Here is a 27,057-nt window from a genome sequence, read left to right on the forward strand (position 1 = left end):
AAGTTGTGGCAAAATGGCTTAAGGACAACAAACTCAAGGTATTGGAGTGGCCATCACAAAGCCCTGACCTCAATCCTATGGAACATTTGTGGGCAGAACTGAAAAAGCGTGTGCGAGCAAGGAGGCCTACAAACCTGACTCAGTTACACCAGCTCTGTCAGGAGGAATGGGCCAAAATTCACCCAACTTATTGTGGGAAGCTTGTGGAAGGCTACCCAAAATGTTTGACCCAAGTTAAACAATTTAAAGGCAATGCTACCAAATACTAATTGAGTGTATGTAAACTTCTGACCCACTGGGAATGTGATGAAATAAATAAAAGCTGAAATAAATCATTCTCTCTACTATTATTCTGACATTTCACATTCTTAAAATAAAGTGGTGATCCTAACTGACCTAATACAGGGAATTTAAACTAGGATTAAATGTCAGGAATTGTGAAAAACTGAGTTTAAATGTATTTGGCTAAGGTGTATGTAAACTTCCGACTTCAACTGTATAGTTATGCATTTCTAGATGGAATCTCTTGAGAGAGTATCGTGTAGTGTTGTTACTATACTAGGTGCCCCTAGGCAATTGTGCTAAGTCAGTTTTGTTATTCTAATGATCTCTAAACTTTTCTAACCTCTTCGACTAAGAGTTGGAGGAAGTGAAGTCAGACCATAGATCCTGTGTTTAGGGGCTCCTTGTCAGCATTGGGTGGTATGTCCCATTTTGATCATCGACAATTCGTGAATTTAATGTGAATGAAATTTGACAGCGATTTTTTTATTTGTGAATTTCAAATCATCCAAATTTCCAGATTTAACTGAGGTAGAAAATGGAATTGACCCCAATCTGCACCTAATAACCCCTGTGACGGTGAACCCGGTCTGTCCTCTGCTACATGGAGCTGGTGGGCAGTCTATCTAGTCCTCTGCATGTACCCCTCTCCCAGTCATGGAGAAAATCACTTCATTTCACCACCAGTAAATCAAGCCTGGCTACGTCCTCAGTGGTTGATCTATAACGACGACCACCCATCATTCTCATCCTCCAAAATACAGTTATGTAGTGTGTGTTCAGCTCAATTGGGTGACAGACTTGGTGTGATTTTCATATAAGCCCTTGGGCTTCCAACCACACCTGCAAACCGTTTCTTTAAATGTGTTTTTATCTGTATTGTTGTCTATCACTTGTTTTCTTTGGTGCAAATAAATAAAACTTCGGTTGACTATGTGCTGATGTATGTCATGCTTTTTAGGGCTCTCCCAAAAAACACTCTTACTCAACTCACCCTCACAATGCAATTGAAAACAATTCAGTAATTCAGCTAACCTTTTGGATCCCGCTTCTGCCCCCACCTGCGGTTGTAAACTACCTGGGTTGTTCGCAGTGGGGAGAAGAGGAGAATGGTCAGGGGAGCAGCCTCAGATCTCTATGTGTTTATGGGGGGAGTTAGTAAGAGAAGGTGTGTGCGTCTATGTCTGTTCGTAATGTCAGTTTCTGTGTTCATGGCATTTTTCATTTCATTTTTGTTTGTTCAGCTCATGCTTTTGCATGTAACATCCTGCCTGTGTAACGTGTATAGGAGTTTGTGTGTGTGCTCTGTAACAGGAATGTCCATCGCCATGTGTTCAGGTGTGTGTTTGTAAGTGTGTCTGTGTGTGTGTGTCTGTGTGTGTAAGTGTGCGTGCATGCCGTGGCTGTATCCAGCTCACTCAGTCAATAGTTCGATCTCGTTGGCGAGGAGGGTGTTGAAGTTGTAGGCCGGGTCAGGGAGGTTGGGCAGGACTGGGCTGGGGCCAACTTGGCGGATCGTGGGCTGCGGGGTGGTATCGGCCAGCTCGGGGTCGCTCTCACTAGAAGTGGAGCCCACGCTCATGTTGCACACGGCCTCGGGCAATACGCTGCTGGGCGCCGGGCACACCTCAGGCTCGCTGCTAGTCTCGCTGGCACTGGACACCACCGAGAGCAGCGACATCTTGCGTGTGAGGCGGCTGGGCAGCAGCGAGAGGGCGTAATCGGCCACGATGCCCGCCACGTCCATGCCACACGCCTGATCGAAGGCAATGAAGCCCACATTGGCGTTGGCCTCGCACACCACGAACGAGCCGTCGTTGAGCTGCAGCAGGTCAATGCCGCACACGTCCATGCCAAGGATGTTGGACACCTGCACCGCCAGCTGCTTGCCCTGCTCACTCAGCGGGCACATCATCCCCACGCCGCCTGCGGGAGACGAGGGCAGAATGGAAAGACAGGTACGTCAGTACCGCCCACACGCCAGTAGCTGCTATCTGTGGACTGTTCACTGTGTGCCTTACATTCACATAATTCACATTCTCTGAGGCCTCTACGGCGAGGAATGACAGGACAGAGAAAACAGTGACCAACTCCCAGGGCAACTATTTCTTAATGTATTGTGAAATGTGGAATGATTTGTATTTAGTTTAGAGCAATAGATAGACATAGGATGGACAAACAAATAAATGTAAAGTAAGCCAGAGCAACCGAGAATCTATGCTTGCGTAAGACAAACAACATTTTGTTAAAAAACAATTGGAACAATTGAGGACTGATGACCCCAAAATGTCACAAGACATGAGTGTGTTTGCTAGCGTAAAACTGCAGACGTCATCAAAAGCAAAGTCACGTTCAAGACAACTATATTGTCCTTCTGTGGCCAAATTCAAGTGCACTGCTCCTCTCACTGTCCCCTGTGCTCTGATGTGGCTTCCTAACATAAAAAAATGGAAATAGCATGTTCAGGGTCCGTTCCATATGTTTCTTAGCCAACTAAAGAAATAATCTCATTCACTGAAAATAATATAGTATATAAAAAAAGGCTAATTCATTTTATGGAACTTTATGAAACTGATTTGGCCCTGACCTTGGTTCTCTCTAGCAATAACCAGTCTATAGACAGGGGTGCACATAACTTTTTCAGTGAGTTACTCAGGTGAGTACCAGCAGATGGTGTCTGGTACTCACCCCATATGTAGCGTGGTCTTAATAAGTAAAGTCTTCCTCACTGTCGCCACCACTGTCCTCTTCTGTGTCGCCACCACTGTCCTCTTCAGTGCCGCCACCACATTTTTACATTTTTAGTCATTTAGCAGACGCTCTTATCCAGAGCGACTTACAGGAGCAATTAGGGTTAAGTGCCTTGCTTAAGGGCACATCAACAGATTTTTCACCTAGTCGGCTCGGGGATTAGAACCAGCGACCTTTCGGTTACTGGCACAACGCTCTTACCCACTAAGCTACCTGCCGCCCCGTGTCTCCATCTCTTCAGTGTCGCCCCCACTGTCCTCTGCTTCAGCTTCCTGCATGGTAGATGATGAAGATGCTGTAGATGCACCTCCCTGTCCTTGGTTGAGCCTCCGATTAGCTGTCTCCATCCACAGGTCAACAGCAGGCTTTGGGTCAAATGTCTCTGTGGTCTTCTTTGACAGGTGAATGTGCATCAGGGCTGAGAGACGAGCATGTGACAGACGAGATCTGTACTTGGTTTTTATTATGTTGAGATGTGAGAATCCCCTCTCACAAGCTGCACTGCTTAAAGGCAGTGTAAGAGACAGCTTAACCATCTTGTTGATGTTGGAGTAAGCATCTGGGTTACTTGTATTTACTATTTGGACCAAGTCATACACAGAAGAGGCTCCCAGGCGTTTTCCTGCCTGCTTTAAGCGCATCCATTCTGTCACAGTGGTATCTTTGTCAAGTTGCAAGGTGGCCTCATATTTCTTGAGAATGCTGCAAACGGTTGTGTTTCCAAAACTGTGGAGGTCTTGCATTTCCTGAGGCCATGTTGAAGGATCAAATACTAAGAAATTATCACATGACTTGAGGGATTCATATCTGATTTCAAACTCTTCAATTAACCCCCTGAGTAAGTGTGTCTTGTCTCTGTCAGCATCAGCATTGGAAACAGTGTGTGCCCTGTGGCTTTCACCATCAAGCAGAAGTGTGAACTGTCCAATGGCCACCATGAGTTCATCCTTACATTCTCCAATGGTCAGCTTTTCCTTCTGAAACCTAATGGATGTGGTCTTCAAAATGTTGCAAATGTCAAGCTTGTTTGACAGAAAGCACTGAAAACGCTCTTTGCACATATGCTGCAAGTCACTGTTATCACTCGTAACCAGTTGCATTTTAATGGCTGGCAATAGTCTTGATATTTTTAACAGTGTTTCATGCCTCCATGCAGACCATCTGATATTATGAAACTTACCCAGTTTCACAAAGGAGATCCCATTTTCTTCACATAGCTTATTCAGTGCAGCAGTTTTTTTTGCTCCACCTTTTTGTAAATAAAACTGCAGCAGCTTGACCACAGAGCGATTAAATATCTCACAGTAAGGAACGTTGCGATCAGCTGATTTCGCGCAATTCTCCAGTGTGTGTGCGGTGCACAGAATGTGCACAAGGGAGTCTCCAACCGCAGCAAGTTGCCGGAATTTTGGCACAACCCCGTTGTAGATACCTACGTTGACAGCAGCCCCGTCTGTGCACACAGCGACCAACTTTGTTGTCCAGTCATCCAAGCCTGTGTCCTGGAAAAGTCTCACAAGTCTGTCTGTTATGGCCTGCGCGGTTCGGTCAGCACCCAATTCAATCAGTCCAATAAAGTCTGAAGTAAACTCTCCGTTGCTGGACACAGACACAATGTAAACGATTTCCTGCTCAGTTTTTGTGATGTCCTCAGATCCATCAAAAAGCAGCCCCCAAAATTCAGCAGACTGCAACTTGGCTCGTAACTCCCTGCTGATGGTGTGAGCGATGCTCTGCATGATCCGTGTGTCCCCTTCACGTGAATGATATGCACCTCCGACATTTACTCCTAGCCGCTTCAGTAAAGGAACATCCTCAGAATAGGAAGACATGGGACGTGCGTGTTTAGCTTCATTGAAGGCGAGGAGAAAAATATTAAACAGAGCTTGCCGCTGTTCTTCATTCAGCTTGTCTCGCCATCTGGCAAGTGGGCGACTGGACATTTCTTCTCGGCTAGCTTGTTTAGCAATGGCTTGCGCCACATTCATGTGCTCCTTGCTCTTTTCATGTTTGTCAAATAAAGGATGGTTGAAATTCTTTGAGCCTTTATAAAATGCACCTGTTTTGTCTGCTAGATGTGGATTTGAGCGGCAAATCTTGCACCACATTTCAGTGCGCTCATCGTTAGCTTCAAGCCACTGCACATCTTGGAGCCACTTTTCCGAAAAAAAAGTATTTTCTTCGGCTCTGGCTCCAGTTGGCGTTTCTTTGTAGGTGGCGAAATGCCAAAGAAGCTGCTTAATGTCTGTTGCTTTTTGGACATCCCTGACAGTAGTTGACAAGCAACATGTCATGTGTAAGGTTAGATGAGAAGATCGGCCAAGTACGCAAAGGCGCGTAGTAACACAAGTGGCATTACGCATTCCTGATTTTTGTTGCGCTTGCGTACCTGTGTACCAGTTATGTGCACCCCTGTCTATAGACCTAACCACTGGAGACAAACTTTGCAGAGGACCCACCAGTGGGTGTCTGTGCGGTCACTGTGGTGACACTGGCAGCCCTAGGGGACCTGCCTGTCCAGTATCACTCAAGCCTCCTTTATTTTCTGTCTGTAAAACCCTGATGAAGGCTACAAGCTGAAATGTGTTCATTTTTTAATAAATAAGCATTAAAAATATATAACTCCCATTGTCCTCCAAGAGTGGCTGAATATCCTCCTCTCCTCTGCCCAGCATCACTCACCCAGGGAGCAGTTGCTCTGCATGCGTCCATCGGTGGAGCAGCGCAGCATGGAGCCGATGACGCGGCCGCCCACCAGCACCACCCGGACGTCGCGGCCGTGCGACTCCTTCACGTACTCCTGGAAGAGGTAGGGAGCGTCATGGCGAATCAGGTGGCTCAGGTCGGCCAGGTGGTGCTTGTCCCTGGCCAGGAACACAGCCTTTCCTGACAGAGTCAGAGTGGAGGGAAGCCAGAGAGAACGATTTAATTGATATAGCATTACATGAAGAAGACGCTTTTAAAAGAAAAAGAAACATTGATGGTTCGTGGCCTGGACAATGAATGAGAAAAACAGAATGAGAAAGAGAGAGTGAGTAAGAGTTTTCAGTCACAACCCTTACAAAGAAAACATGAAGAAAATCACATGAACAAATCTCGTGTTTTTCCCTTCACATGATTACTTTCACCACTTCCAGCTACATCTGTCTTCCATCAGAGGCAAACCAGCAGTGGGATGCAGGGTGCTATGTTGCTGGAATGAATGTGCCAAAACTTCCCACTGGAAAAAATGCAGCGAAAGCCATTGTCAGGGTGACATAACCAAAGACAGGGGAAATTACAGGAAAGAGGGAGGCGTTTTATTTAATTGCGTTATCATTTATTTGGTATCACTGATTTTGTTGCATCCATTTACAATTTATTTGCTCTCGCCCCAAAAAAAATCTGTGCAATATTTTGTTTTGCTATCAATACTTTTGAGTTTGTTTTGCTTTCAATATCATTATTTTTGTTTGCAATACTAAGAATTTTGTTCTCGACTTCAGAAGTTTCTCAAATGTGAAAGTTTTAAAAATGTGAAACGTTATTCTCCTCACATGTGAAAAGGTAGTGTTAACATGTGAACTCTAAATTTAAGCTCAACGTGTGAAAACAGCTATTTCACATGTGAAAATGTGATTTCACATGTTTTTTTTTGTCATGGAAAAGTCATAATTCATTCACCTGACTATAGTCCTCCATGTTATACTCTATAGCATTACATTCAGTACTCTTCTGAAGATGATAGTGTTAGCGTGAATGTTGACACCTCTCACCTCAACGGCCATGTAACAAATGAAATTGAGAAATCTCTCGAGACACTCGGGACACTGACTGAGAAGCCATTGTGGGAGAGAGCAGAATGCCTCTCGCACTGGCTTACAAAAATACCAGGGCCCATTTTAATTAGAGTGGACTTTGTCCTCATGCTCAGTGGCACCTCCTCTGACCCCAACACAGTTAGCGTTGACTGAGGGACCAGGAAGGGAGACTCGTGAGAGAAGCATGCGAGTGTGATGGGGTGTGTGTAGAGATATTAGAATAGGTTGCGTTGCTAACAACCAGTGTCAACCAGCCAGCCAAATTAAATGTAGAGTCTACACTCAACAAAGAGGTTACATGTGAAAAAATAAGAAGATTTTTCATCAAAAGAAGGAAATGATTCTGCCCCTGCTGGCATTGCGATCAGTGTTGCCATCTCCTCAGTAAGGAAAGTAGCTATTGGCTGTCCTAAAAGTTGCTACATGACATCATCACTTAATTTGCATAATTGGCCATGTGCATGTAATTGAGATGGACGCTGTAGGAGGGAGGAATAACATCGTGGGAGAGACAAAAAGTGAGTAAAAAGCTGCGCGAGGACTGGGCCGCCTGTGAGTGCTTTGGGACAGGGGTGGGGCCCCCACCCCCACGGCAGCACCCGCTGCTCGTTGAGAAGAGTAAGAACGATACGTGCTTTCACGTCAGAGTCTCCAATAACACCAGAAAAAGTTGCTAGATTTGTCGCTAGTCGCTTTTTTGAAAATGTGTCGCTACAGGGGTCTGAATACTCGCTAAATATAGCGACAAAGTCGCTAAGTTGGCAAAACTGATTGCGATTGGCTAGCTAGCTGGATCTTAGTCATGTGAATGGTCAAGACATGGCTCATTGGCTGATATCCACCAATGGCCCCTTTCCTTAAGGCCCAATGCAGTCGTTTTTATATCAATATAAAATCATTTCTGGGTAACAATTAAGTACCTTACTGTAATAGATTTCCATTAAAATAGGCAAAAAAAGCTTTTTAGCTAAATAATATTTCTCAAGGAAGAAATTTGCTAGGAATGTCTGGGAGTGGTCTGAGTAGGGAGGGGAAAACTGAAAACAACTCGTTATTGGCAGAGAGGTTTGAAAGTCTTTGTTATTGGTCTATTAACCAATTTACCGCATGGTGATGTCACCATGGAAAGTCAAAACTCCTGCCAATGCAAACCTGCTGATTAGAAGGTCCTGTGTAGATTGCATTTTTAACCAGTAAGTATAGAGAAATCAAATTGCTTTTTTCCCCCACACTTTTACAGTGTTAAGTTTCATCAGCTGTTGTACAATATGATATAAAACACAGGAAAAACTGAATTGTGACTGGACTTGGCATTTAACACTAGAATCACCTGGCATTTCAGCCTATACAGTGAGGGGAAAAAAGTATTTGATCCCCTGCTGATTTTGTACATTTGCCCACTGACAAAGAAATGATCAGTTTATAATTTTAATGGTAGGTTTATTTGAACAGTGAGAGACAGAATAACAACAAAAAAATCCAGAAAAACGCATGTCAGAAATGTTATAAATTGATTTGCATTTTAATGAGGGAAATAAGTATTTGACCCCTTCTCAATCAGAAAGATTTCTGGCTCCCAGGTGTCTTTTATACAGGTAATGAGCTGAGATTAGGAGCACACTCTTAAAGGGAGTGCTCCTAATCTCAGCTTGTTACCTGTATAAAAGACACCTGTCCACAGAAGGGGGGCTACTTTTTTGTAATTACAAAATCAAATGTCAGTGGCCATTCCAGTGTTTACAATGCCCTTTCTTGATAGACAGTAACCCAAAGTATATTGTTATCTACATTTTAGCAGACGCTTTTATCCAGAGCAACTTGAGTTCATACATTATATTTTTTATACTGGCTCCCCGTGGGAATCGAACCCACAACCCTGACGTTGCAAACGCCATGCTCTACCAACTGAGCTACATCCCTGCCGGCCATTCCCTCCCCTACCCTGGGCCAATTGTGCGCCGCCCCATGGGTCTCCCGGTCACGGCCGGCTACGACAGAGCCTGGATTCGAACCAGGATCTGTAGTGGCACAGCTAGCGCTGCGATGCAGTGCCTTAGACCACTGCACCACTCGGGAGACTTATCTATACGGACAATGGGAGACCAACTGGGAGACCAAGTAAAGTGTCTATGACTGAAAAGTTGATGGGCCAGGAGGCCTCTGTGAAATAGCCAGGGTTCAATCTCTTTACTAACTTAAACATAAGTTATAGGGTTCAAAAACGTATCTGGCAATCCTACTTTAAATGAGAAGTAAATTTGGAAAAATCAGCGAGGGTGATACAAAAGGTTTAAATAAGCCGTCAAAGATGTGTACTCTGTGCTTTCCTTTTCACGACGACATAACCACTTAGCACCCCTTTGTTAAATTCCTTATATGGGTGGACCGAGGTGCTGTTGGCCACGCACACAATGGTGTAAGAGGATTCGAGAAACAGTTTTGCATAAACCGAGAGGCCTGGGCCGGTTCTGTTATTAAAGAGAGGGGTGAGAGAGGTGAGGGGAGGGATGGTTGCGGTCAGACTGACCTCTGTGACCACGTGCGTTCTTCACCACCACGGGGTAGCCCAGCGGTTCCGCCTCGTCGATCATCTTGCGGAAGTTCTCGTGTCCTCCTACGAAACACACAAGACACACATACACACGTTACAATTTGTCCAATGATCAAACTCTCTCCATTACCCTCTGTGTACCTCAGTCATTTGACTGTGCGAAATGGGGTTTGTTGCTATAGGAACCATGTTGTGACTTGTGAAGCAATGAATGATTGCCATTGGATGAGGATTGCTGTGGGTATGTAATTCTGTGTTGAAGGGATATTTCGGGATTTGGGGTAATTTCCTACCTACCCAGAGTCAGATGAACTCACAAATACCATTTGTATGTCTCTGCGTGCAGTTCGAAGGAAGTTGAAGGCAGCATATCATTAGCTTACCGCAATTGCTGGAAGTCTATGGGTATCTACTATCCAGCTCCTGGGAAATAGACTTAACTACTAATTTCTTACAAAGCTATACATAGTGATCTATATTTTATAAATTAGTACATTTTACTGATAATCGTAAGAAATTAGATTCTATCAACGTCCTCATTTACAGACTACTTTGGGTTCTGCCTGCGCTCTCTTCCCACGAGACTTGTTGTGGTTTTGTAAACAAAGCTCCTGGGAGACAGCCAGCTGTTGCGTACTCTAGTAGCTAAAGTAGCTAGCTCGCTTGCTTATTGGCAAATCATCACAATCACATTTGATAAATCATGTCGGACTTTGAGGTAGTAGAATACATTTGTTTATATTCAGAGCCGTGTTTATTCGAGCCAGAATTGACTGTGGAGGAACGTGTGCAGTTGGATGCTGAGGGAGCACGGAGGGAGGGTGAATCAGCGGAGCCGGTAGACGAGCTAGCAGGAGCGGTGGCGAGACCCTGGTCTGAGGGGGACGGCGGGCCAAATCAACCCATGGCAACCAACGAAGAGTGTTTGTGCTGCGCAGAGTGGGACTTGTTACTGCCATCAGGGGCTTGATACTCTACATGACCAAAAGTATGTGGAAACTCCTTCAAATTAGTGGATTCGGCTATTCCAGCCACACCCGTTGCTGACAGGTGTATGAAATCGAGCACACCGCCATGCAATCTCCATAGACAAACATTGGCAGTAGAATGGCCGTCCTTAAGAGCTCAGTGACTTTCAACGTGGCACCGTCATAGGATGCCACCTTTCCAACAAGTCAGTTCGTCAAATTTCTGCCCTGCTAGAGCTGCCCCGGTCAACTGTAAGTGCTGTTATTGTGAAGTGGAAACGTCTAGGAGCAACAACGGCTCAGCCGCGAAGTGGTAGGCCACACAAGCTCACAGAACGGGACCGCCGAGTGCTGAAGCGTGTAGAAATCATCTGTCCCTCGGTTGCAACACTCACTACCGAGTTCCAAACTGCCTCTGGAAGCAACGTCAGCACAAGAACTGTTCATCGGGATCTTCATGAAATGGATTTCCATGGCCGAACAGCCGCACACATGCCTAAGATCATCATGCGCAATGCCAAACGTTGGCTGGAGTGGTGTAAAGCTTGCCACCATGGACTCTGGAGCAGTGGAAACGCGTTCTCTGGAATGATCAATTACACTTCACCATCTGGGCTTGGCGGATGCCAGGAGGATGCTTCCTGCCCCAATGCATAGTGCCAACTGTAAAGTTTGGTGGAGGAGGAATAATGGTATGGTGCTGTTTTCCATGGTTCGGGCTAGGCCCCTTAGTTCCCCTGAAGTGGAAATCTTAACGCTACAGCATATAATGACGTTCTAGATGATTCTATGCTTCCAACTTTGTGGCAACAGTTTGGGGAAGGCCCTTTCCTATTTCAGCATGCCCCTGTGCACAAAGCGAGGTCCATACAGAAATGGTTTGTTGAAATCGGTGTAGAAGAACTTGACTGGCCTGCACAGAGCCCTGACCTCAACCCCATTGAAGACCTTTGGGATGAATTGGAATGCCGACTGCGATCCAGGACTAATCGCCCAACATCAGTGCCCGACCTCACTAATGCGCTTGTGGCTGAATGGAAGAAAGTCCCCGCAGCAATGTTCCAACATCTAGTGGAAAGCCTTTCCCGAAAAGTGGAGGCTGTTATAGCAGCAAAGGGGGGACGAACTCCATATTAATGCCCATGATTTTGGAATGAGATGTTCGATGTGCAGGTGTCCACATACTTTTGGTCATGTAGTGTATCTACAGTGAAGAAAGCAGCGCACCCAGTGACTGTGTAACACACCGCAATGACTTTTCTGCACTCATCAATCCTGGAGTTATAGAGACATTCTTCCATGTCCCAAAAATAAAGTGGAAAAAGTAGCCCATATCTGCTGGACCGAATGGACAGCTGTCTATCGAGTAAGTGACATTACTCTTGCTTGTCCCAGCACACAGTAACAAAATATAAAATAAGATAATCTATTGATATCTTTTGTTGTTTTATCATTTCAAATCAAATTGTTTCCTGTTATTAGATTATTTGGATCTAGCTCCTCACGAATAACAACTTATTTGTTCTTAGTCAATACAGGCTGGTTGCATATCAACTGATGTTGGAGTGGGCACTGAAGGGCTATAGACTGGGACAAGGGAACAGAAGAGTCATGCCTTCATGTGTTGTTTCTGCCATTCGCCTCAAATATCCCTCCCCCACAGGAGTCTACATGGGATTCAAGGAGACAGAAGATGTAATGGGCCTGTTATAATTACACTCCGATGACTCAGCTTCACAGCCAGACATTGCCTAACTAATTTAGTCAAATCACTTGAATAAATGCTGTTTGAACCAGTCCCATCGATTTTGTTAATATCTACTATAAGTGATTCATTACAGTATGCCACATGAGATAGTGTTGTGTATGAAATATGGCAGTCAGATCACTGTATCAGTAACATTTGAATACTAAAGGTAAATTGGTAAAAGCCAATAAAACATAGTGTAGACCTATGTAATGACATGACAATCAATGAATCAGCAATAATTTATTTTATACAGCACAATACAGATCACTGCACATAATGTACAATACGGGAAAGGGGGATACCTAGTCAATTGTACAACTGAATGAATCTTCCGCATTTAACCCAACCCCTCTGAATCAGAGAGGTGCAGGGAGCTGCCTTAATCGACATCCACGTCATCGGCGCCCGGGGAACAGTGGGTTAACTGCCTTGCTCAGGGGCAGAATGACAGATTTTTTACATGTCAGCTCGGGAATTCGATCCAGCAACCTTTCGGTCACTGGCCCAACGCTCCTACCCGCCAGGCTACCTGCCGCCCCAATCCTCAGTATAGACAAGTCATTCACACAATTCACAGCAATAAAATGTAAAATATACAATAAAATAGACGGTACAAAGCAGGTATAACGGTGCTGTTATGTACAGTGGTAGCCTACAGTGAATTGATTTTTTTTTAATGCTAAAGATGCAGAGAGATAATGACCAGAGGCTAACAAATTATGTTACAATAGAGTGTGTTTGTATTAGGTAGTAGTGCAAGGAGGCCCAAGTCCATGGATACTGGGGGAGTTGGGGGTGTCAGAAAAGCCCCAAGTGTCCTTGAATCTTGATGTGTGTGCTGCAATTGTCTATCAGTGTAGCAGTATTTTGTTACTTGTCGTGTTTGTTTTTGTGTGGACCCCAGGAAGAATAGCTGCTGCTTCGGCAAAAGCTAATGGAGATCCGAATAAACCAATAAACCAGCAATGACCTCCTCCTTGCTGGGTTTTGGGATGGGGTTATGTTGGCAGCCAAACGACAGTCTCTTCCACAGGATTTGGGCTCCAACTATTTGTCCATGCGTCTCTGCAGGATGTATACTCCATCAGCTCATCCCTGAATCTTTGAGTGGTGGGCTGATATATTGGCTGTGCAATCCACTGTTTTGATTGTTTTGGGTAGACAACGTTGGATCTTGGAGTACCTGAAATGAGGAAAGAGAAGACGATAAACCAGTGAATACAATCTACACAGAAGGACGTTGTCGTACATATAGAAAGAAATTATGGGACTTCTTGGTTTGCTACATTGCAATCAGGCTGGATGCAGTTGATCAGATTAGTGTAGTGATTAGCGTAGTGGATATACACTATATCTACACAAAGTTATGTGTACACCCCTTCAAATGAGTGGATTCAACCATTTCAGCCACACCCGTTGCTGACAGGTGTATAAAATCGAGCACACAGCCATGCAATCTCCATAAACAAACATTGGCAGTAGAATGGCCTTACTGAAGAGCTCAGTGACTTTCAAGGTGGCACCGCCATAGAATGCCACCTTTCCAACAAGTCAGTTCATCAAATTTCTGCCCTGCTAGAGCTGCCCCGGTCAACTGTAAGTGCTGTTATTGTGAAGTGGAAATGTCTAGGAGCAACAATGGCTCAGCCGCGAAGTGGTAGGCCACACAAGCTCACAGAACGGGACGCCGAATGCTGAAGCACGTAGTGCGTAAAAATCGTCTGTCCTCGGTTGCAACACTCACTACTGAGTTCCAAACTGCCTCTGGAAGCAACGTCAGCACAATGTTCGTCGGGATCTTCATGAAATTTATTTCCATGGCCGAGCAGCCGCACACAAGCCTAAGATCACCATGCTCAATGCCAAGCGTTGGCTGGAGTGGTGTAAAGCTCACCGCCATTGGACTCTGGAGCAGCGGAAACGAGTTCTCTGTAGTGATGAATCACGCTTCACCAACTGGAAGTCCGACGGACGAATCTGGGTTTGGCGGATGCCAGGAGAACGCTACTTGCCCGAATGCATAGTGCCACCTGTGAAGTTTGGTGGAGGAGGAATAATGGTTCGGGCAAGGCCCCTTATTTCCAGTGAAGGGAAATCTTAACGCTACAGCATACAAAGACATTCTAGACAATTCTGTGCTTCCAACTTTGTGGCAACAGTTTGGGGAAGACCCTTTCCTGTTTCAGCATGACAATGCCCTTGTGCACAAAGTGAGGTCCATACAGAAATGGTTTGTCGAGATCAGTGTAGAAGAACTTGACTGGCCTGCACAGAGCCCTGACCTCAACCCAATCGAATTGGAACAATAACTGCGAGCCAGGCCTAATCGCCCAACATCAGTGCCCGACCTCACTAATGCTCTTGTGGCTGAATGGAAGCAATGTTCCAACATCTAGTGGAAAGCCTTCCCAGAAGAGAGGAGGCTGTTATAGCAGCAAAGAGGGAACCAACTCCATATTAATGCCCATGATTTATGAATGAAATGTTCGACGAGCAGGTGTCCACATAGTTTTGGTCATGTAGTGTAGTCAGGCTGCACAACAAAATCCAGAAAAACGCATATAAAAAATGTTATAAATTGATTTGCATTTTAATGAGGGAAATAAGTATTTGACCCCTCTGCAAAACATGACGTATTTGGGGGCAAAACCCTTGTTGGCAATCACAGAGGTCAGACGTTTCTTGTAGTTGGCCACCAGGTTTGCACACTCCTCTTTGCAGATCGTCTCCAAGTCATTAAGGTTTCGAGGCTGACGTTTGGCAACTCGAACCTTCAGCTCCCTCCACAGATTTTCTATGGGATTAAGGTCTGGAGACAGGCTAGGCCACTCCAGGACCTTAATGTACTTCTTCTTGAGCCACTCCTTTGTTGCCTTGGCCGTGTGTTTTGGGTCATTGTCATGCTGGAATACCCATCCACGACTCATTTTCAATGCCCTGGCTGAGGGAAGGAGGTTCTCACCCAAGATTTGACGGTACATGGCCCCGTCCATCGTCCCTTTGATGCAGTGAAGTTGTCCTGTCCCCTTAGCAGAAAAACACCCCCAAAGCATAATGTTTCCACCTCCATGTTTGACGGTGGGGATGGTGTTCTTGGGGTCATAGGCAGCATTCCTCCTCCTTCAAACACGGCGAGTTGAGTTGATGCCAAAGAGCTCCATTTTGGTCTCATCTGACCACAACACTTTCACCCAGTTCTCCTCTGAATCATTCAGATGTTCATTGGCAAACTTCTTGAGCAGGGGGACCTTGCGGGCGCTGCAGGATTTCAGTCCTTCACGGCATAGTGTATTACCAATTGTTTTCTTGGTGACTATGGTCCCAGCTGCCTTGAGATCATTGACAAGATCCTCCCGTGTAGTTCTGGGCTGATTCCTCACCGTTCTCATGATCATTGCAACTCCACGAGGTGAGATCTTGCATGGAGCCCCAGGCCGAGGGAGATTGACAGTTGTTTTGTGTTTCTTCCATTTGCCAATAATCGCACTAACGGTTGTCACCTTCTCACCAAGCTGCTTGGCGATGGTCTGTAGCCCATTCCAGCCTTGTGTAGGTCTACAATCTTGTCCCTGACATCCTTGGAGAGCTCTTTGGTCGTGGCCATGGTGGAGAGTTTGGAATCTGATTGATTGATCGCTTCTGTGGACAGGTGTCTTTTATACAGGTAACAAGCTGAGATTAGGAGCACTCCCTTTAAGAGTGTGCTCCTAATCTCAGCTCGTTACCTGTTGTGATGTCACGAGAGGCTGTGTCCTGGAGGGACGTTACATCCCCCTGAGATGGCTGCAAACCCAGACAGCTATGGCTCCATCTGCTGGTATGGTCGGGATCTCCACCCCTCTATGGCCAATCTTCCCACGCAGCTGAAACAAATGAGGAGCTGATGGGCTGAAGGTTTGGGGGAAGGGAAGAGACACAGTCTCCAAGCTGGGCTCTCTGGAGGACAAGAGTGCTGCACGTCCACTTCCATGAGGAATATAAGGATTTGGAGATACTTACCTTTGGGAAATACTCACCTTTGGATATATGCACCTGTGGAAATACGTGTGGGACATTTGGAAGGACGTTTTGCTGGGTTGGCCACTAGCTGCAACGTGGAATACAGTAAGACTGGGGAAAAGTTATTTGAGCGAGGGAGAGTTATGATTTTGGATGTGGAAGAGACATCCCTGAACTGTTAACCCTTAAAGAGCCACCAGAGAACAGAATTGTGTTATACTTTCGTTAGTTTCCCAAGACCTTTAATAAAATCCTTGTTTTGGTTGAACCTGGTCTCCTTGCACTACTTGAGCAATCCCGCTGAAAGCTGTGTAGCCTCTCGTGACATCACAGATGGTGGAGAATACGGGCACGCTCAAGCGTTAATAGTGCATGTCAGAGGAGGATACCGAAGGTTTGATCACCCAGTTTTCCAAGTTGGCCGTAGGCTCCCGCCCGACTGAAATGGAGGACATATTGAAAGCCCTTGTTGCTGGCCAGAAAGCCCAGATGCAAGCAAACGTGGCTCTCTTGGAGGAGCAAAAGAAAGCCAACCTTCTGAAGGCAGAGGAATTGCAGTTGCAGAGACAGAGGGTGGTCCAAAATACCCGCCCAATAAAGGCAAGTGACTTTATATCTAAGATGGGAGCTACCGATGACATTGAGGCATACCTGCATGCATTTGAGGCCACGGCCACTAGGGGAAGCCTGGCCCAAGCAACAGTGGGTTGGTCTGTTAGCCCCCTTTCTAACCGGGGAAGCGCTGAATGCTGTCCGGGACCTGGGCCCTGACCAGGTTACTGACTATGATGCCCTGAAGTCTGAGATCCTCAGCAGATATGGACTCACAAAGTTTGGTATGGCCCAGCGCTTTCACAGCTGGACCTTCCAACCAGACCAACCTCCTCGGGCGCAGATGCATGAACTTGTCCGAATCGCAAGGAAATGGCTGGATCCGCAGAGGAATACAGCAGCGGCGGTGGTGGAGGCCGTTGTGGTGGATCGTTACCTCACGCGCCCTGCCTTATGAGGCAAAAACGGTTCATCAGTCAACAGGCCTTGACCACGGCTGATCTGACCGTGGAAGCTGTGGAAAAGTACCAGGCCACAGCGGAGATGCTGAATGCTTCCCGAAAAGACCCCAGGAGTGCGGCCCCACCACAAATGGGAAGAACCCGTCCAAAGGACCCCAAGGTCTCGAACCCAGCCACGTCAGGACTTATCCCGGCTCCAGGGGGAGCCAGAAACCAGGCGGGTCCAAGAAGAGTACACCAGGAGGGGGAAACTCGACAGTGTTACCGGTGTGGGGAGATGGGACATATCTCCTGGCAGTGTGGGAAACCAGCCGATGAATCTATGCCCACTGCGGAGTCCTCCAGCTCAGCACCCACACACCGTTTTGCCTCGCTCTTGGGAGTCGTAGATGGCGGCCCAGATCGACCCCCCACCTGCCCGGTAACTGTGAATCACCATGATGTGGAGGCCTTACTGGATTCTGGTAGCCGGGCCACCCTGGTGCGTAAGGATTTGGTGGGCCCAACGTGTCTGACCCCCGGGGAAAGTCCTCCCAGTTTCCTGTGTCCATGGGGACACCAGAGAATACCCCATTACTGAACTTACAATGACCAGCACACGGGGAACCATACACACGACGGCGGGGGTGGTTGATTCCCTCCCCGTCCCTGTCCTAATTGGACGAGACTGCCCAGCCTTTTACCCACTCTGGAGAGAGTCTCAGGAGAGGATAACCCGAGTACCTCGGAAACGGAGAGGCAAGACTCATCCTGGGAAGGCTCCGGTGCAACCCCTCCGAGTTACTCACTCCCGCCCGGGCTCTGATAGGGATGGCAGGTGCCCAGACCGACACAGAGACGGAGCTACAGAATCTGGACAAAGAACTGTCTGGTCTGAAGGGGACCGCTGAGAGGTATCGTTTGTTAAAGCAACAGTTAGACATGAAGACAGAAGAGTTAGATATCCTCCAGGCTAAACTCCAACAGAGCTCCTTCCCTAAGCAACAGGAGGAGCTGGAGAGGCTGCGCAGGACCATCGAGGAGTGTGAGGAGACCCTGCGCAGTAGTAAGGAGGTCCAGAAGAAGGCAGAGGAGAAGTACAAGGTGTTGGAGAACAAGATGAAGAATGCGGAGGCAGAGAGAGAGAAGGAACTGAAAGCTGCTCAACAGAAGCTAAACTCTGCTAAAACCAAGGCTGATGCGTTCAGTAAGAAACTCAAGGAGAGACAACAGGAGGCTGAGTCCCTGGTCCTAGAGGTGGAGGAGTTGAAGAGAGAGCAGGCTGGCAAGCACCACGGCAATGCGGACGCCCTCTCCCGGCGTGATGCCTTCTTCGCTGCCTTTACCCCGACGAGGACGTCGGTCCCGAGGAGGGGGATGTGTGATGTCACGAGAGGCTGTGTCCTGGAGGGACGTTACATCCCCCTGAGATGGCTGCAAACCCAGACAGCTATGGCTCCATCTGCTGGTATGGTCGGGATCTCCACCCCTCTATGGCCAATCTTCCCACGCAGCTGAAACAAATGAGGAGCTGATGGGCTGAAGGTTTGGGGGAAGGGAAGAGACACAGTCTCCAAGCTGGGCTCGCTGGAGGACAAGAGTGCTGCACGTCCACTTCCATGAGGAATATAAGGATTTGGAGATACTTACCTTTGGGAAATACTCACCTTTGGATATATGCACCTGTGGAAATACGTGTGGGACATTTGGAAGGACGTTTTGCTGGGTTGGCCACTAGCTGCAACGTGGAATACAGTAAGACTGGGGAAAAGTTATTTGAGCGAGGGAGAGTTATGATTTTGGATGTGGAAGAGACATCCCTGAACTGTTAACCCTTAAAGAGCCACCAGAGAACAGAATTGTGTTATACTTTCGTTAGTTTCCCAAGACCTTTAATAAAATCCTTGTTTTGGTTGAACCTGGTCTCCTTGCACTACTTGAGCAATCCCGCTGAAAGCTGTGTAGCCTCTCGTGACATCACACTGTATAAAAAGACACCTGGGAGCCAGAAATCTTTCTGATTGAGAGGGGGTCAAATACTTATTTCCCTCATTAAAATGCAAATCAATTTATAACATTTTTGACATGCGTTTTTCTGGATTTTGTTGTTGTTATTCTGTCTCTCACTGTTCAAATAAACCTACCATTAAAATTATAGACTGATCATTTCTTTGTCAGTGGGCAAACGTACAACATCAGCAGGGGATCAAATACTTTTTTCCCCTCACTGTACCAGCAACTATTGAGGCTTGTCCTCTACTCTGGTTCTGAATGTGGTGTTTCTCCAGCAGAGTCCGTTCCTTGTGGACTGTCCACAGCAGGTACATCTTCTATCTCAACCTGAGTGAAAAATAAAGGAAAAGGGAACAGGAAATGTTGGTATTCATAAACAAAGGAGAACACACTTGAAGAAAGCCATAATAGATGTTCTGTTTTTGTGGCATGCTGTCATCTATTACATAGCTAACACTATAAAGTCAAGCCAAATGTATTTGTTTCTAAAGCATGTGGAAATTGTATAATTAGTTGGAAAGTACTTAAATCAAGTTGAATAAAGACAGAAATAATGGCACCACACAATTTTGAATAATGAAAAAAGGACATCACATAGTTTTGTGCATTCCTAGTTGTTTTGTTGTACTCGGCTATACTTTGGCTTTGAGAGGAGGGCATTCACACAGATGTAATGGATGACATGGACAGCTTATCAATGAGAAAATTGACAGGCCTATCACATTTTATCATGAGAACAGCTAGCTACTATTCAATCAATCAGATACTGTTAGATCATCGTCACACTTACCCCATTCTACTTTGTTCTGGCATGCGTAGAATGCCCACTGATGGGACCACTGTATCCCTCAGGAAACGTCTCATCTTATGGCTCGTCAGTTCCATCCTCTCATAATAGTCCCCCGGTAAAAAAAATTCAGAGCAAACTAGCTACTACCTTTCTGAGGTCCTTGGTCAGAGTGTTGTTGTCTATATTCATGGCAACTAGCCATAGTTTCAATCAGTCCGGATTATTCATTGGAAGTTTGAAAGATTCTACAGCACACCCACAAACCATATTCGATATTGGACAAGTGATGGTAGTCCGTTGATGTAACACAAGTCTCACCACACTTAGTTACATGTGTTAGCTAGCTGTCTTGCTAACGTAAGCTAGCTAATCACTTGAAAATACTTCCAGCAGTGTCAACAATCTTCAGTCATGGCTGCGAGGTAATAATATTGTTTTGGACGAGCAATGGCAGTCTGTTGATGTATTCTTCTTCGTCTGTGGGGTTTATAATTGATGAACTCATCTCACACTTTGCTTACTTGATATCTAGCTAGCAAACTCGTTCAAAACTACCGCTGTCCCGATTTCAGCTGGCCAGCTCGCACACAGCCTATCCTTGCGCCCACCATCACAGCAGATTAATGAAATGCGTAGTTCGGTGAAAATAGTTCCAAAAAGAAAATGTTTTTCAAACAACTATAATCAAAATATTATAATTTCATATATCCTTGTAAAGAATACGTAGAGTTCAAAGTGCTAATTTCCCTGCTTTTAAGAGGAGCTGGCTAGTAGATTTCCATAGACTTCCAGAAATTGTGCTAAGATAACGATACCTTTAACTTCCTTCAAACTACACGCAGAGACATAAAAATGGTATCCATGAGTTCGTCTTACTCTCGGTAAGTAGGACATTTCCCAAAATACCGAAGTATCCCTTTAATACTTGGTTGTTTTGCCGTCTCTGACTTTTCATGTGACTATATCTGGAAATACTTCTAATTCAATTGACCAGTAGGAACAGTGCTGACATTTAAACGTAATCTGGAGAGCGAGATCTGCTTAGTTTTGCTCTGTCTGGGCCTGAACTAATGTGGAATATTGAACACACTCTACAATTTTTTGGTGCTCTCGGTCTGTGGTCTGGCGTTTTGACAGAAGACCAGATGTGAGCTGCCCTGCACATGCCTTTTCCAAAAAGCACACGTCCACACTCTGCTGTGAGACAGAGCGAGCGAGAGAGAGAGAGAGAAGAGAGAGAAAAGAGAGAGCGAGAGCAGCAGCAAATGTCAGGCCTGGCTCTACCACGTCACCGGCTGCTACGGCGGGGGAGAGCCAGAGAAGGGGAGGGGCAGGGGGAGGAATCTTTTATTGTCAAAGTCATGATGGTGGAGGGGCACGTTACATAAGCATTGCAGCCTCCCTGCACCGCCTGGTCTGCCTCTGTAGTCAGAGGAGTGCTAGATTCTCCCTGCTGCCCTCGCCAAAACACACGCCACTGTATTTTTGCAGTGGCAATAAATATATCAAAATACACCTTGGCTATCAGCTTTGGTTTAGTCTTACAACAAAACAAAAACACAGCGAGTGTGGTTTTGGCTTAAGGCGTACAGGCCCTGTTGCCTGCCTGTATTCTTCCACATCCTGTTTTGTCCAACGTAGAGAAGTCAGAGATTCCGGGCAAAATGTGACAAATGTGAAAAACAAAGATTAGAGTGTTTGAGAAAGGGATGACGACAGAGGACGGGATTGGATGGGAGAAATGCTCTTTCTGTTTTGACGCATTCTTAAGATCAACTATGGTAATTCCGTAAAAGAAATAAACAAAAATGACAACACTTGTTTTTATTATTTTAATGAAAGGATAAGAGCAGAAGCAGGGAGACAGAAGGAGCAGAAATGTGTAGAGCTCATGCAGGAATCGAACCAGGATCCCCGTCGCAAGGGGACGTACATGGTTCTGGAGCTGAGAGTGTTAAAGCTCAGACACACATCTCTTTTGTGTTCACAAAGCAAATACCTTGGAAGTCGTCAGCCACTCAGCCTTGTTAAAATACTCCAAACCAGAAGGTGGCAGTAGCGTTGTTTGGCAATGCATATCCGTGCGTATTGCTTATGGTCTAGATTCCAAGCTAATGCGATAATGTTGCTATTTTGTAGAACGCCCTTGTTGATAATAGCCAAATGGCCACAGCTAGATAACTACCTAGCAAAATGACGAAGAAACAATTGAATTAACTCTCCATAACCCCATAATGCCAGCCCATAGCCAAATGTTTAGCTAGCTACCTAACGTTAGCATATTCACTAGCTAGCACAACATAGTTAGCTATCTCCATGGCTGTGTGAAGATGTTTAGGGGTGGGGGTGCTGAGACATTTAAGGCCCAAATAAAAGGCCCAGTACACAACTTTATATATTTTTTACAATATTTTCCTGAAACAAATGTTACTTATTTTTCATTTATTATGATTTATCAGGGGGTGCTATAGCACCCTCAGCCCCCCTACTTCACACATATATGGCTAGCTAGCTAGCTAGCTAGCTAAGGACACAGCACTAACTCGGCAGCTAACATAGGCAGCTGTTTCATGTGATTTAATTATAATGTCAATACAGTGGTTAGCTAGCTTGGAGGAAGTATTTAGTGTTGTGTGCATTGCGTCTGTGCACTTAGCTAGCTACCATACCATAGCCTACATTGCAGTAGTGTGACTGGCTCACCATGGATGTACGGAGAACATGCCCTCTTTTCTCCTTTTATTTTGTTGGCTACCCCACATGCGGGTTCGTGCTCTCTGATTGTCTCAAAGTCAAGTTGTTGGCCACTGACTAGCATTGCGATTCGGTAGGTTAATCGGCCCGCAGCAGGTACCGCTTTTGTTCGAGCAAGAGAAGGAACGGCCTCCCACTGTGATAACTACTTTTCGGCAGTCTATCAGCAGTGAGATTCTCTGTGTGTTTCATGCTTTACCCACTCGACCAGACTCCGGTCTCTCGGGTGACTTTTTAAGTTAATCCTGGTTGTAGAACTTTATGTCAGGACACTCTCAGACCAACTGAAGCGCATTCAAAAGCATGCTTTGGTGAATCATCCTCTGCATGGCATATCTCCAATACAAGGATACACCGAATTCATTATCACTGCCCTCATTACACTGGATTTTCTAAGCTCAGGGATCAGGAATAATATGACCAAGCTTAGAAGCTCACCGTAGGAGAAGGTGTCAGGGAGTGGGACCCCATGGCCGGCCAGCTCCTGGAAGGTCCAGAACTTGTTGACGCAGTTGAGGATGGCCTGGGGCCGGTTGACCAGCCGGCAGCCCATCTTCTCCAGGTGGCGCAGCACCGTAATGTCGCTGTCCGACTGCACCCAGGGGGTGGGGACTCGCACCACCGCCACCTGAGGGTAGGACGTCACCACCTCCTGCTCGACCCGCAGACCTGGGGAGGGAATGAGGGAGAGCGAGAAGGGAGAGCAAGAGAGACAAAACAGAGTTTTTTAGTGTGAAATATTCCCAATGTTACATTTCACATACCGTAAAGATTTATAGTCTCAAATAGCCGCCTGTCCCTTTTAATAGCCGGGCAACGGCACACATTTCAGCAAATAAACGCCTGTTTCAAATAAACGAGGTTTAATAATGGTTGATTTGTTACATTAAATAATTCAGTAATGACTTTAAAAAATGTTTTTTTTAATCGCCAGTAAGAAACTGCTAGCCATTGGCTGCTAACAGCTGAGAACGGCTAGCTAACTTGCAAGCACAAAAACAGCCAACAACTTCGGGAGTACAGAACCCTAGAAATCAGCCGATCGCCCTCTAGTGGTGAAAGTAAATACTACCAAAAATGCACAGTCAAAGAGGAGAATAATTATTGTCAAGGAAAAGTGTGTTATTTTTTTAATAGAGGCATACTAATACAAAAGAAACGTGACAGCGTGTAAATGATAACACATTAGTGCAGGAAATGAAGAAATTGATTAAAATGCTGGAAGTGAATGCTGGAAGTAAACAATTAACTATGCAAATTAGTAAAAGCTGTGTGCATTAAAGAAATAGATGCCGGGCTCAAATAGAAGCCTGTTGTGTTAAATTATTTATGTAAATAAACACCCAGGCTATTAATTGAAGTTGTACAGTAGTTTCATAGACATCATTGGCAATTATTGATTAATCATATAAACACAGTTTTCTCCCGATACCGAAATGCAGGCTACACTTTCACTCATGTCAAAAGAAACAACACATTTCATTGATATCAACATTTTTCTGAGCAACTCTTGTAGCTACAGTGCCCTGTATCACACAACAACCAGACAACCTAGAAGTAGAGGCCGTTTAGAACGCTCAGGCCACCAGTCCCTCCCATGTCACAATAGCATCCCACAAACAAACCCAGAAATCTTTCCCACTGCACCAACACGCAGGCCTAGACGAGTTGTGAGTGGATACTGCTGTGTTTGTGTACGCACTATGCAGCTCCAGTCATTATCGAGCTTGTCTGGATGTGTGAGCTCTGAGCTGGCCTTGTGTAGCATAGGTGTGGGTCCAGGCAGGGTAGCCTAGTGGTGTTAGTGCTTCATTTGGACTGGGTCCAGCCCGTGTCGCTCACTCACATCACACCCTGCTCACATCCACATGCCCAACTTCTCTGGCCTCAAGGCCAAGATTCATCACCCTCAGAGGAGCACAGATCCCCAGCAGTATACTTAATACAGCTTACAGTTCAGTGCTTTCTCCCAATATAGGAAGGTATAAGTCATTTATTTTACCTTTATTTCAACAGGGAGTCCCATTGAGACCAAGGTCTATTTTACAAGGGAGCCCTGCATTTTACAGTTAAAATACACAAAAATCTCAAATACAATCGTAGATAACATCTACATCTCTCAGCTACCAGGTCTATAATCAATACCTTAAACTCCCTGAGCGGCACCAGAACATCCAATTTCAACCAGATATGCAGAACCAACCTTGAGAATCTGTTTTGTAACTCATGTAGCCAGTCTTCAGCCTGGGAGATTGACTGAACCTAAATACACATAAGAGCTTTCTACAATCATGCATGCAAGAGGCCCCACCAGCACCTATTCTCTGATTGATCTTATACCACATCTTTTGAAAGTATACAAGAGATAGCTATGTATAGCCTATCTATAGATTCCATACATACATATGTGTATTCTTATTGACATAGTTTGCGTGTTTGAACGTTGTGCTCAAGGTTACATTCTCACTGTGAGATTTGAACTGGCAACTAACAGTTCATTTAGGCCTACTACCAGCCATTTTAAGGAGACATGCACAGAAATGGTAGCAACAGCACATCATGGTGGAATAGAAAGAAAAGCAAAAAAGGGGACAGCATACAATGAAGGGATGAAAAGGAGAGATGCTGCGCAGCAAGGTTTTCAGTAGGGGCTGTGGCCCAGCAGCTCAGCAGGAGAGACAGATGGGGTGATGATGGGACGTGAGGAGGAGCGGGGGCAGGAGAGGAGGGAGGAGAGGGGCTCGTCACTGACGCAGCACTATTCGCTCCACCGTGACCTGCTCTTCAGCCATCTTGAGACGTCCACTCACCAAAGAGACAGCGTCAACGCTGGATCGACAGAGGTCACAGTGTCTGAGGATAGGTGACAGGCTTCTCAAATACTGGCTCCTGGTGCTTGAGAGGTCACAGAGAGGAAGATGGGCCATTTTTGGTTCAAACGATGGTCAGAGATAAATGCAGCAGGACAATAGAAAAGGATGGAGATATATGCATGGCGCTTGCAACGCCAGGGTTGTGGGTTCATTTCCCACGGGGGGCCAGTATGAAAATGTATGCACTCACTAACTGTAAGTCGCTCTGGATAAGAGCGTCTGCTAAATGACTCAAATGTAAAATGTATGCATAAAGAACTGCAGGGGAGGTGGGGAAAAGTGTGTGTGAGTCAGAAGTTGAAAGTGTTTGTTTAGGAATAGCCCTGCCTGTCCCCCCCCCTCCTCTCACTCTCAGTATTCAAATCGGGGGATTCACTCACTGCATGCACACACCCCCTCCCTCCATTCATACTGCTTTGATTGTGCAGCCGTTGAGCGAGCCATGCTACAATGAAGTATCAAAGGATACTGTCCAAGACAGTATTCGGTGTCCACATCACTTGTGTCGGTTTCCAAGGCAACTAACACAGAGCACATGGAAAACCCTGATGAATCTGTTCGCATCCGGTGCGCTCATAGTACTGTCAGCCAGCCACATGATCATTTCAAAAACGTTTACAAAATGTTCGTATAACCCTCCAGTCCTTTTGGCAGAAGGACCATCCGGGCATATTGTGTGTTTCTAATTTCTAGTGACAAAATGACGTTTACAACCCTCTAATCTATCAGTCATCTTTCCATGTGCAGGGCCTTCCGTCCTCACGGGGCGTTGAACTGTGTATTATTTTCGTTGTGTCTGACATGGCTGACTGGCTCCATAACTGCTGAGTGGGGGACTCCCATCCCGCTCTGGAATTCTGTGCATTCCGCCATGACGTCACAATATGGCTTGGCTGACATGCCAACGTTCAACAGGCATTGCCAGCCCTGGACGCAGCCCAGGCGGGCACCACTTCCTCTGGGGAAAGGGTGGGTGACTGGCTGGCTGGACACTGGTCTGTCTTGTCTAACGACAACACGGCCACATGTAGCCGACACAAAGACACACACATAAAACTGTGATTTTCAGCTGTTCTTGAATGGTGTGTGGACTTTTGCAATGTTTATGTGAGAAATGACCATGCATTGGTGCATTTCAAATGTGTATGGACTGGGCCTATTAGGCAATTGTATTCAATCATTTAGAGAATAACCTATTGATTTATTCATTGCAAGAGTCTGTCTTGTTAGAACTACAATATGTGATTCGCTCATTTACAATAATAATCATCTCAGTTGCTGTTCTTTATCGCAGTATGTGCTATAGGAGGTTATTGTACTTCAGGTCTATTTAGCTGAAAGCGCCCTCAGTCCCACACTGTCATTAGGCTGCTACTATATGTGCTGTCCCTGTCAGCAACGATCACACTGGACCAAAGGAAGTTTGCAGAATACAAAGCACACAAGAGGTGGGGCTGGGGCTCAATTCTTGGGATGAAGTGAGCTAATGAACACTAAAATGTTTTGCTCGCAAAGGGGGGTGGGGGGGTATGGA

General features: G+C 45.8%; 1 protein-coding gene across 1 annotated transcript in view; it reads right to left on the reverse strand.

Moving 5' to 3' along the window:
• Window positions 1-429: 429 nt before the first annotated feature.
• Window positions 430-27,057, reverse strand: part of LOC121545958 (beta-citrylglutamate synthase B-like) — a 33,679-nt gene continuing 7,051 nt past the window's right edge. The window contains exons 2-5 of the mRNA XM_041856907.2: window positions 23,089-23,319; window positions 9,361-9,447; window positions 5,716-5,919; window positions 430-2,208 (exon numbers count right to left, since the gene is read on the reverse strand). Of these exons, the coding sequence (XP_041712841.1) occupies window positions 1,697-2,208; window positions 5,716-5,919; window positions 9,361-9,447; window positions 23,089-23,319 (1,034 nt within the window). The 3' untranslated portion in view covers window positions 430-1,696. The remainder of the gene's footprint in view (window positions 2,209-5,715; window positions 5,920-9,360; window positions 9,448-23,088; window positions 23,320-27,057) is intronic.

The sequence above is a fragment of the Coregonus clupeaformis genome, chromosome 30, assembly GCF_020615455.1.
Source record: "Coregonus clupeaformis isolate EN_2021a chromosome 30, ASM2061545v1, whole genome shotgun sequence".
In the NCBI taxonomy this organism is placed as follows: Eukaryota; Metazoa; Chordata; class Actinopteri; order Salmoniformes; family Salmonidae; genus Coregonus; species Coregonus clupeaformis.